At 37.0% G+C, this 12,849-nt stretch overlaps 1 protein-coding gene across 1 annotated transcript in view; it reads right to left on the reverse strand.

Moving 5' to 3' along the window:
- ADAM9 (ADAM metallopeptidase domain 9) overlaps window positions 1-12,849 on the reverse strand; it is a 175,810-nt gene that overhangs the window by 8,573 nt on the left and 154,388 nt on the right. Inside the window, exons 17-20 of the mRNA XM_030884665.2 lie at window positions 10,519-10,599; window positions 10,160-10,265; window positions 8,113-8,254; window positions 5,658-5,745 (exon numbers count right to left, since the gene is read on the reverse strand). Of these exons, the coding sequence (XP_030740525.1) occupies window positions 5,658-5,745; window positions 8,113-8,254; window positions 10,160-10,265; window positions 10,519-10,599 (417 nt within the window). The remainder of the gene's footprint in view (window positions 1-5,657; window positions 5,746-8,112; window positions 8,255-10,159; window positions 10,266-10,518; window positions 10,600-12,849) is intronic.

The raw sequence follows: 12,849 nt of genomic DNA on the forward strand, positions 1-12,849 counted from the left end.
CTGAGATGTTTACAATGCCACTAGACCCAAGGACTTTCTACCCACTGGCTTGTGATGGCCCTGCATTTGGCTCCATTGCATGTGTTTCCTGAGTCTGAAGAGGACTTTATGGAATGGTATCGGACATGTGGGCTAATGTCAGACTTATGGCCTTGGACTGGACTGGGTTGGGATGTTTTCTCAATGTTCAATTGCTCTTGTATATAAATCTCTTTCTTACACACATATGCGTGTCCATGGATTTGTTCCTCTAGTCTACCCAGACTCACACAGGGTCTTTCAAAACTCCTAAGTAGCCATGAAAGGCACAACCATTGGTCTCTATTCATCCAGAGTAACAGAAGAAGAAGAGTCAAGAAAATGAAATGTGCAGATAATTGCCTCCATGAACATCTGCCGCCTATGCCCTGGATGGCAAAATGGGGTGGTGCCTGGCTCCCATTACTAAACATTTTGATTAGAGACTCCATAGAAGAATCCTGATCAAAATGGGAGAGATACAGGGAATTTCTCAGTGACTCTAAACTTTCTGGGGTCATGGAGAGTGAATGAAGCCCTAAATTATTGCTCTGAGATCATCTTTAAGCCTTTAACAAAAACATCCCCTGAAGTTATCTTAAAACTGAGTAACAGTTCTGTTTACTGAGTAAAAACGGTCAGCCTTGAGCATTATGCTCTTTAAGAACTATCCATATGGAATCACACTCACAACACCAACCAATTAGACAGGAACCTTCAAGGAAATGCGTTTATAAGAATCAGAGAGGAACAGCTCAGAAAAGGAGGGGGAGAACGGTGCTGCAACTGGATGAATGTAACCAGTGTCCCTGAAGAGTTCATGCAGAAGAAGCTGAATGGGCAAATGTTTTGCTGGATATTCCCACATAAATAACAAACTAAGTAAAATACGTAGTGAAATTTCACTTCACAGAATTTATCTGACATATGCATTTATTTATTCACTTATTTATATTGTTTCCATTAATCCAGTTTCCTGCCTCCTTATACTCTCATGTTTGCTTTAAAGTAATTGTTGTCTGTTTGGTCCCTTATAAGTGATTTCTAAAGTAGCACTATACTTATGCCTTTTTCTTTCTTTCTTTTTTTTTTTAGCTAATCTGTTATTTGGCCACAAGGTGACCTCAGGCGTTAGTTTCCATCGTGGGTATAAATGGTATCTCAGGGTTTGGGGAGTCCCCCAGTCTTAATTGTCCAAGTAAGACTGTTCTTTTATTTATGTTTTAGTAAGGTGAGGTTCAGTAGTTCTGTTCTTTTGCTTATTTTGTTTTCAGTAATTTGGGAGTCCACATGTTTCTCCCTTTCTCTGATATATGATTTTAAATATAAGCAGGCGTGTACAGGATGCTTGATGCAGCGTGTGTGTGTGTGTGTGTGTGTGTGTGTGTGTGTGTGTGTGTGTGAGAAAATAAGGCTAGAAATAATAGGCTTTAAATATTTTTGTTAAATCCATAAAATGAATGGCATGCAGGTAATAAAAAGAAGAGGAGACATGCTCATGACTGGCAAACAGTAGACTGAATGCCTAAAGAAACCCTCTCAGTACAAAGCTAGTTTACATATTTAAAAGCTACTTGATATTTTTTTTATATTTAATGTCTGGCTGCATTGATGGAGAAATGAGAAACATTTTAAGAACTAAAAACAATGCTAAAAGCATGAAAGAATAGAGAATATGGAATATTATTGAGCCCTGTAAACATCTTCTCTTTCTTGTTTGGCTAAAGTACGCATTTGAGGTACCACACAGACAGAGGGGACAGGACCCATGGTCTGAGTTAGATGGAAGGCTCAGTCTAAGATTATACCCTGTGATAGTTAGGTTTTAGGTCAACTTGACTGTACCAGGATTCTCAGTAGTTTGGAAGTTGTGGCCTCCCCCCTGATATGAATCTGCTGTGAGCAACCAAGCAGTTGAGGGAAGACAACTAAAAGGAAGTTTCCTCAGAGGGGTGGGCTACTGTATTAAAGCAGACTATGTGGGAAAAGGTTTGGCTCTTCTTGCTGGTCTAGATCCTGCATCTGGCTCACTGACAGGCTATAGAGCTGGCTAACCCTGAGAGCTATCAATGGCCTGCCATATAGCCTGCTGATCCATTCAGCTCTGAAGCCACCTGACCTGCTGACCTTGGGGCATCCACCTCAGCCTCTACCAGCTTGTGAACTTCCAGCTTCCTGGTTCATCTACTGTAAAAGCTGTGCAAGTCATATAAAGCCTCCACCTTAACATCTAACCCGTGGACTTATACGAGATTGGACTTGACCACTTCTAAAACTGTGTGAGGCACTTTTTTAGTACATAAAATTCTTTATTTTTGTATGCATTAATGAATGAATGAATGAATCAATCAGTCAATCAATCACCCTGGTTTTGCTTCTCTAGAGAACCTAGTCTAATATAATTCCTAAGGATAAAACCCTGAATGGGTTATCTAGCAAAATAAACACCTGTGCCCTGGAAGAACTAGTAAAACGAGAATTAAAGACAGTCAATGGAGACGCTCTACTCACTTGCCCGTCCTCGTGAAAGACTTAGGGACCAGTGTTTACACACTTGTGTAGCAAAAACAAAACAAAAACAAACAAGAACTTTAAAGATATCAAAGATTGTCTATGCCCTAAAGTATCTGGCTAAGTAAAATAAACATTTTCTGTAGGAATCCACTGTAATTCAGGACCCTAACAAATCCTGAATATTATTTTAAGGAATATGTATTCTTATCAATATCACCAAACACAGGAAGAAATAGGCTACAGTGAGTGAATAGAAACACAAACCACAGAATCTACCAAGATGCAGACATTAGAACTATCAGATAAAGAATATGAAGGAGGTACGTTTTATATATTTAAAGAAAAATACTTTTAATACAATAAGGCTACAAAATACTATCATAAATAGGTTCGTCTACTTGTAAAATCAAGAAGAACAACAGAAATAAATACTTAAAATTACTGAAATGAGAATGTCAACAAATGAGGTTAATAGAGGATTATACATAAATAAGGGCAGTTTAGTAAATGAAAGGTAGCTCGAATATTATTTCTCAAAATTACAACACAGGAACAAAAAAGATGGGAAATATGAAAGAGAAGTTAAGATATGGAAAAGATAAGACATGTTAAAATGTCTTATAGGCAACTAAAAGGGCTATAGATAGCATCATGAGACAAACATTTAATGATAAAATTACTAAAACTTATTGAAAAGTAAAAAATGGATTTTCATGCATACAACTCTATTGACATTTGAAAACCAAAGAACCACTATCAGGACCAACTTTAACGAATTCTCACTGTCAGCATGGGTGATGTCAGCAAGAAGAATAGAGATACAAATGGTAAATATTCTAAGGATAAAGAAGAGCAGATGAACATCTTCTAAATACCATGCAGTGATGTAAGGTAAGTTTTAAAATATATAATTAAGGAACAAAAGGCCCAAACAATTTTTTGTTGTTGTTTTCTCTTCATGAAGGAGGGAAACGAAAATAGAATGGGGCAGATTGCATTCTTAGCTCTCTCTCAGGTTTTACCAAGTGCCCTGCTGGCACAGCGACTAGGTTTGGAGTTTGAAATACGGCTAATGCAAAGGAAGAACTGAATGTTTAAGTTTCATTGAAGGTTAAATGTAAATAATCACAAGTAGGTAGTGCTACTGCTACATTAGATACTGCAGTTCTACAAAGTCACACATGTGCACAAGACGACATACAATGTATATAGAATGTTCATTTTAACCTTGTCAATAAAGCACTGAAGTCTGGTAATAGGATAATAGGTTAACAAGATTATATAACAAAACATCAGCAGTGAAAAGGAATGAATGAGAGCATGTGTCATCAATAATATAATGTTAACAAAAATAGGTAGGTTGATGGTAATATGTGTAAATAGTTGCAATCCTGTAAACATCAGAACCTGATGTTTTTGGGTGCCACTCAGTCAAGGATTACTTTTAGCAAGCCTACAGGACAGAGTACAATGGCCTCATGGGATTCCCTAAACCGTAATCTTTGGGGCAGTAGATTGCCAGCTCTTTTCTCCTAGAGAGAGGTTGATGATGTCAAGCTGCCAACCATTCAGGTAGCAGTTAGCAGCTGAGCATTCTGTCAGCAGGACTCCTTTTAAAACATGATGAGAAATAGCTAATCATTTCCCTTCCACATAATTGGATAGAATTTAAAAGTCTGACAATACTAAGTATTGGCAAAGATACAGATCAACAGGAATACTTGTTCACCACTATGATACAACCACTCAAGGGTATAAACCACTTTAAAATGCATATATTTTCCAACCAAGTAATTTAATTCCTATATACTATAGATCAGTATTCGCCTGACTTTCTGCGACAATAACAATGCAGAAACTCACATAGGTGCATAAGGCAACATATATAGAATGTTTATCTTAACCTAGTTAATGAAAGTTGCAGTCTATAATAGTACAATAGATTTATAAGATTATATTCTATTTATATAACAAAAACATCAGCAGTGAAAATTAATAAACTAGAGTGCACGTCAATAGTATAATGTTAATGAAAAAGGCAAGTTGCGGATATATGCGTAAAATATCAAATGCAACATTATAAAAAGTTTAAAAACAGGTAACAATATATATTGCTATAAATTTGGAGTAAAAGCGGATTGCTACCCCAATTCTCTCAAATACTTCAACAGGAAGAGTCTAAAACTGGGGATTATCTGATCCTACTGCTAAAACAATTAGGCCTATTCAGGAGTTCAAAACAGAAAGGTAGCAGGCAATATCTATGTCTATACACAGATAAGGATGTATAATTTTTCATGTAATTTCCCACTCTTGGTTCCCACTAAGCCAGGCATTCTTAGTGTCTGAATGTCTTCTTTCCTGCTCACTGAGTCATGGGCCTGGCTGGTAATCCCTTAACCCAGGAACTCCCTAGAATCAGAATGCTCCTAAAGTCTTTAGTATCTATATTATGCATATGCCTATTGAGATAGTTAATTGTGCCAGCCTGGACGATAAACACAAGTGGGATTAACTGAAGGGCGGAGAGATAAATGGCTCAGTGAGTCTCGCCTTTCTTGTTTGTTGCTCTTTGATCATCGAACCAGTGTGCGGCTGCCTTGCTTGTTCTGTGCCTCAATTTATAGGCTACACTACCTGTGTGACGCCTACCCTGTGGACTGTGTCGCTGTAAATTGAGGTCCCTTTAAGACATCTCTGGAGCTGGGGACTGGCAGTTGGGACTGGGGTTGGTTGACAGTTGGTGATCTGTCTTGCGGTTGGCTGCTGTGCTGAGATAGGCTAGCTCTCTCTATAAATAGAGAAAGATCTGGCAGCACACTAGACTTGAAGGACTGCTAGTGTCTCACAACTCTCTCACGGGAGTGAGTTGCACTGAGCCATTTGTATTACTTTATAGTTTAACTGTTCATTTCTTGTATTATATATTTATCTGTGTATGATTTAACAGTTCATTTCTTGTTATATATCTCATTAACTTTATAAATAAATATATAAAATTATCAACAATTTGGTTGTATCTCTCTAGAGAACCCTGTCTAACACATCTATGTAGCAATTAACATTTTATATCAAACATGCAATAGTTTATTCAAGAAAAAGAACTTTTTTCATTTTAAACTTACAGCTTCTCTGGGAGGAATCGCTGAAGAGACATAGCGAGGTGAACTCACTGGTTGTCTAGAAGCATTTGTTTGATTTTTGTCATCTGATCTAAAAGATAAAATTACAGCTCAGCTAAGTTAAGTTTAAAACATTTCTACTTTATTTATTACATATAATTTGAATTTTCCCAAATATAATTAACAGTGTTGGTTGTGGTGGTAGTAACAATCACATTGATATTGCATGGCACTTGTAATAGCTTTCACTCATTTTAAATCCTTACAGTATCAGAAAGTATAATGAACTCTATTTAAAAACTGAAATTCTAATAAATGATGAAATTTAATTACACAATAGTATTCTCAAATTTAGTTAATTACACAATAGTATTCTCAAATGTTCCTCCTTAAATCTTCCTAAAATTAGAGAACATAAAAGCATAATCTTCGGCTGCCTGCACAATACATAAAGCGGTCACTGTGGAAATCGGGAAGTCCAGAAGAGCAAACAGGTTAGCTGAAAAGCTTGGTAGAGATGTCTGACACGGCAATAGTTAGGAAACTAAACTGTACGAGACGTCGGCTGCAGGATGAAGTGCATGAAATGGTGAGTCTGACGGGTGATGGGAAGTGAGAGAAAAATGATAAGAAGAGACATCTGTTGGAGGATATGTTAAAAATTAAAAATAACATTGTAAAACGTTGAAAAAATATGGTGAGAAATAGAACAAAGGTGAGCAAGCAAGACACACATGGACATTATTTTAACAACATTAACTAGTTATGAGGTAGATGCAATGTGCCGGGAATGCGCTATGGGCTTAAATGTTAGTATTTATTTTATCCTCACATCAACTCTTTGAGACTGGAACTATGAATAGTCTCATTTTAGAGGCAGAAAACCATCGCTAAAAGAGGTTTATTTATTTCTCTAGATATATTTCTAGGTAATGACTAACCTGGAACTTGAATGCAGATCTGAGTACATAGTCCATACTACATGCTAAGACTAATGACTAGAATTGGTAAATTAAATTAATGACATGAGAATCCAACACACAAATGGTCTCTGAACTATGGCAGATCTAAATTTCTTTCATCAAAACCTACTCCTTTAAACCTTATAAGTCACAAAATAGGTTTCTACTACAGATATTTAAAAACTCTCCCTCTGTGAGAAATGGTACTGGAGATAAAAGATTTAGAAGAAACATTTTTTACATCTATACTTCTTATGATAAAATAGAACTCTCCCACAGGGTTTTCCAAGATATAATCTTTACAGGAATGGATCATGCAGTCTTTTCCCCATGAAGCCACTGGGTGTGTTCAAACCACCAACCTTTAAGTTAGTAACCAACCCAGTACTTTACCACTGTGCTACCGGGATCCATACATAATCTCTGAGTAGGAAACTCCAAACAGAAGTCACAAACTAAAATGATTCCCCTAACGCTCATTTTCTATAATCCTTTCCCCTCAGCATTATAACAAGTGGCTTACTCACTGCCATTGTGTCAATACTGACTCACGCAGTTACCCTATAAGGGTAGAAATGTCCCTGCGAGTTTCCGAGACGGTACCTGTTTACCAGCGTAGAAAGGCCCATCTGTCTCCCAAGGTGCAGAAAGGCTGGTAGTTTCAAAGTGCCCACTAGGGCTTAGTCACCACAAACTTTGTTATTGCTGTGTCTTTTGTTGGCAAGTCCATGCTAACTCGTGGTGGGCCCACGTGTCATAGGATAGAACTCCATAGGCTATAATCTTTACAGAAGCAGATCGCTAACTGCAAGCTCTCTGCACCCCTGGAGATCTTCACCCCTGGAGATCTTTAAGAAAAGGAGTCCTGGGCCCACAGTGCTTAGGTGTTCAGCTGCTAACGACAAGCTTTGAAAACCCTTTGGGACAGTTCTACTCCGTCCTGGAGGGTCCTTGGCAGTTAGAATGGATGAGCATCAACATGTTTTATAACGGGACAAACCTTCACTACATTTTAGCCCCTACCAATCACATCAAAAGATTAGCGCTAGAACTTAGACTCGTATTGTGGTAGTTACGTAATTTCACATCAACTTGAAGATATATAAAAGTGTAAACATGGAGTTTAGCTGCCTCTCAATCATGTCACAGCCTGGTGACCTCACTTTTTTTCACCACCACCATTGGATCCACACAACTTTGCACCTACCGGCCCATATTCCTGAATCCTGCATCTGCATGTGACTGTGTGAGGCTGAAGAGGGATATATGGACTAGTGTCAGGCTAATGGATTTGAGGTGGGCTGGGCTGGGATGTTTTCTCAATATATACTTACTTCTTGTTATAAAGCTCTTTCTTACACATATATGTCCAGTGTCACTGGATTTGTTTCTCTAGTCAACCCGGCCTCACACACTTATTTTTAAAGGACTGTCAACCTCTATGATATTACTTTAAATTATATAAATATGAATTTGAAAGAAAAATATATAAGTACTCATATGTTTGTGATCTCTTCCTTCTGAAGCAACGTCTCCGTAACTGATCCCTCTTGAAGAAGATAAGAGCAGCAAGTACAATAAGGGGAACAATGAGGAGGAAAAATACCAGAAGTCCATCCCTCAAGGAAGTATTCTTTTCTAGAGAGAAAAAAAATATTAAAAGTCATGAGATGCTAGGCTAACTCATACCACCTAGAACATAGTCAACCATTATAAAGTTTTTACATTAATTTTTAAAAATAGGTAAAACATCACTTGACTCAAAAACCAAGCGATGTAAGTTGAATGACTGCATCCCAGCTTCTTAGGCGACCGCTCTTCCTTGAATTCAACTGGCCCAGCAGATCCCCTCAGAAGCCACTTTTTTGGCCAAACTTTGATTACCAATATGGTCATGGTCATATTGGTAATCAAAGCCCTGTCCCTAGTTATAATTACTGTCATAACATCATCTTGATTATAACTTTGATCTTGCTTAGTGATGGAGTCACCAGTTCTTTGGCTTGGCTGGTCTCTGTGCAATCTTTTTGGTACTCATTGAGCTGCTTTTTACTTAAAATGGAAAATGCTGGACCACGTGAGCTCTCAACTTCAGTAGATCTACAGCCACCAGTTTCTGAACTTCTGCCATAATTTCTTCACTCATCAGGGATGATGGTTTCCCTCATTTGCTCAAGTTTGCGGCTTTCCCCACCTCCCATAGCATGCTCGACCCATCCAAAACTGCTGTTTCATGTAAGGCACCATTCTTGGGAGCTTCTTGAAAAGCGCTGGCAGGTTGGGAAGATGTCCACTTGGGTCTTGTTGAAATTTGATTATTAGCTCTGACCTCACAATCTTTTTTTCCACCATGAAGCAAAAAGGATTGTCCTTTATTTCCCTAAAGACCCAAAGCAGACCAAGGCATGTGTTTTACTGAAAGAAGTTGTCTGCAACCATCCACTGATTGCAGAGGTATGTTTAAACACATTCTGTTTGTAATAAATCCATGCACATGTGAAACGGAACCCAAGAAGCAATATTTTTTTACTTAGCACATATCTAATAAAGAATTTGTATCCAGCATATACAAATAACTCACAATACTCCACATATGGAAGAAGATATCCAATTATATATGAGCAAAAAATGAAACAAATACTTCACCAAACACAATATATTGGTGGCAAATAAAGATATTAAAAATGCTCAATATCATTAATCATTAGAGAAATGCACATTAAAACTACAATGAAATACTACTACACACTTGCCTTTTTTTTTTGTAGTTTCTTAAAAAGTTAAACATGTTCTTACTATATGGCCCACTCTATCTAGTGTTACTGATGAGAAAGAAGGCATATGTTCTTACTATAAATATAATGGTAAACAAAAAGCTCTACTGGGGAATAAAAGTAAAGCTATTAGGGAATAAAAATAAGTTCATTACTATAGTATATGATAGTGCTAACAGAACTAGGAGAATAGGAGGTGCACACTCATTCATGTTTATATCGTCAGAAGAAGGGGCATGTAAACTAAAACCTAAGTACCAATTATCCAAGGGTCAGCCTTGTGCAAATAAGATGGCTCAAAGGTCCAGAGGTAAAAAGGGGAACTTAAGCAAGTTACAGTATGTCTTAAAGTAGAGCTCAATGAGGCTGGAAAGGTAAGCAAAGGAAAAACCATGCTCCACCTTTTAAGTCACCTTAAGGATCCCTGAATTTCATTCTACCAGCAATGAAGAATTATGAAATTAAAAGAGGAGACTGATAATACCAGAACTGAATTCATGAAGGAAAGCACGAAACTCGGTTTTATGGGTGAAATGTGGATTACAAGAAACAAGATGGGAAAACCTTACTGAGAGATGATTTAGAAAAGTTCAGGCAAGAAATTAAACATAATAAATGGGGATGAAAACATTGGTGAGGAATTTAGGAGACAGAATCAACAAAATTTACTATTTAACTGTTACAGAAAAATGAGAGAGAGGGATGGGGATGCCCAGTCTGTGCCTCTGGCCAGTAAGAGCGCACTGGCCTTGTCTTCTGTATTACTTGCCATCGTACGTGGGTCCACTGTCCACACTTCCTCCATGTCCTGTGTTCTCACAGCTTGGGGGAGCCCAGCCATTTTCACAGTGACAGTTCTTATTGCTATTACAGACCTTCAAAACAGTAAAAAGGTCACTGTCATTCATCATGAATGCTGTTCTGTGTCATCAGTTCAAAATGTAAACCAAGAGGAAGTATTTGCTCACAGATTCAGATACTCTTTTTAAGAACAAAAACTTTGTTGGAAATCCTACTTCATCAACAACTAGAAATTGAAAAATCATAAACAGAATCACCTAATCCTCAGTGGGAATTTGGATTATTCAGTACTATTTTCACATACAACCAAAGGAGACTATTACCTACCCCATGTCCATGACACTTTTTTTGAATATCACAGTCATAATTCAGAACAGATGCATTTACACATTGGAAATTTCTACAAATCTGGAAAAAAGAAAAAGTGAACTAATGAGCAAGGGAAAATTAAACACATTAATAAAAAAGTATCCAGAAAAAAAAGTCTTGGCACAGATTATTTTAATGCTGAATTCTTTCAAGATTTCCAGGAAAGACTTAATTCCCTACTACATTTTGAAAATATAGAAATGGAAATGAGCTGGCATAGAACTAATGATTTAAAAAGGCAAAGTACAAAATCAGATAAAAATACAACCTATTATTTCTTAAGAATAGAGATGTGAAGAAAACCAAATGCCAAACTCACTGTCCTGGAATCTACTCTGACACCGAGCAGCCCCATAGGGCAGGGTAGACCAGCCCCTGTAAGTTTCGGAGACGATAATAGGAGAAGAAAGCACCCTCTTTCTCCCATGGGGCAGCTGGTAGTTTTGAACTGCTGACCTTGCAGTTAGCAGCCCCACTAATAACCACTATACCACCAGGGCTTCTAAACGTATGTGAAGATCCTCAGTAAAATAATCATGAAGCAAATAATTTTATAATCAAAAGGAACTAGATAAACTTGATCTCAGGGCTATAAAGATGACTCAATAATAAGAAATATACTGTTCTAATATCTCACAAAATGGACTAAATATAAAAAGCTTGTTATTATAATACATATCAAAGGGCATTTAGAAAAACTAGAAACTTATTTTAATATTACAACTCTTTCAAAAATAATAAAAAGAAACTTTGTTAACAAGATGAAACCCATCTTCCAGTAGCTTGACTAATGATAAAATAACAGACCCATTTCTATTAAAGTCATTATTAAAAATCAAACAGTATTATTTTACATGATTCTAGAAAAGAATTCATGACATGGGATATGAAACATAGATGTGCTATATTTTGCAAGAAAAATCAAAGCTATAATTATTGAGAATATTAAAAATCCTAAAAAAATCAAACAAAACTTAGAATTCTTCAGTTTTCTGGAAAATTGTCATTTTTTTTAAAAATTGCTTTTTTGTGATAAGTTAGAAAAACACACTGACCTTATTAAAGAAATTATTGGATGCTATTTTCACATTTTACTAGGTAATCAAACACACAAAATTAGAATATATAAATGTTGTAGTACAGTAACAATTAGAATACAACCTAAAATAAGCTATTAATAGATGGCTTTCTCATTCTACAAATACACAGGTTGAACCAAAAATGAACTTAGTTATATGACCCCGAAATTCTATTCATTCTGATAATTCAATTTTCAAATAAGAAATGTGTTCATATGACTAAAAATTCAATAAGGATTTAAGGTTACATAAGTAAGAATGTACTCTTCATCCGTGTTCCAACCTGAATATAGAATATTTTTCTGAATATACACTCTAAAATATTGTTTCATTTAATAAGTCATATACAGTAGATAACTGAAACAGTAATGCAGTGTATTGAAATTTGGCACATTTGCCTTCAGAACCAGAATAATTCCAAGTCTTCAGTGAAAAAGGGTATTCTGACTGGCAGTTTTTAACTTGTGGGATTAGTAGAACAAAACTGGCAGGAATATGCTGATAAACTTCCTGAAGTGGGAGAGTAATACCATCCTCTCTAACACAACACCCAATGCTGCCACCAGCAACAGCTATCCATCAAGGAAGGCAGGTGGAAGTTCACTCCAAGACTTCTGGTTTGCTGACTTCAGGATACAAGCCTAAAGTCAAAGCTAATCTATCTGGGGCAATGAAAAACAACAACACAACTCAATAGTTTTATTTTCATCATCTAGTATTAATAAAAATCCAAGGTCTACTGTAGTACCAAATTGTTAACCTGTTCAAATTGTCCACCAAGTATTAGATGGAAGGATTATTAGAAAGGAGAGGTTCTACCCTGACCTTTAAGAACGCAGGTAATAGACTCATAGACCATACCAACAGTTACAAAGCTATGGGTACAACACATGTCAGGGTTAGTTTCATCAATCATCAGTTTGGTTCAAAGTGTGCCTACCATATAGGAGCACACTACTCTTCTTATACATGCATGTGGTTAGCATAGTGTGGTAGTTACATAATCTGTCAACTTGCAAAGGGGTGGAGTCTAGCCTGTCAATCAGGTTACAGCTTGATGTCCTCGTTGGAGATGCCACAGAGATAAATAACTCACTGGATGCCAGATACACTCGCACTCTTTGCTTCATCTTCTTGCTGACAAGCCACATGGAGCTATGCTAGAGCCCTGGAGATAAAGGAGCCACGTGGAGACCCCTGGCAGCGCTGA

Source organism: Echinops telfairi, unplaced genomic scaffold (assembly GCF_000313985.2).
Source record: "Echinops telfairi isolate 266 unplaced genomic scaffold, ASM31398v2 ScPeMD7_9;HRSCAF=40, whole genome shotgun sequence".
NCBI classification, from domain to species: domain Eukaryota; kingdom Metazoa; phylum Chordata; class Mammalia; order Afrosoricida; family Tenrecidae; genus Echinops; species Echinops telfairi.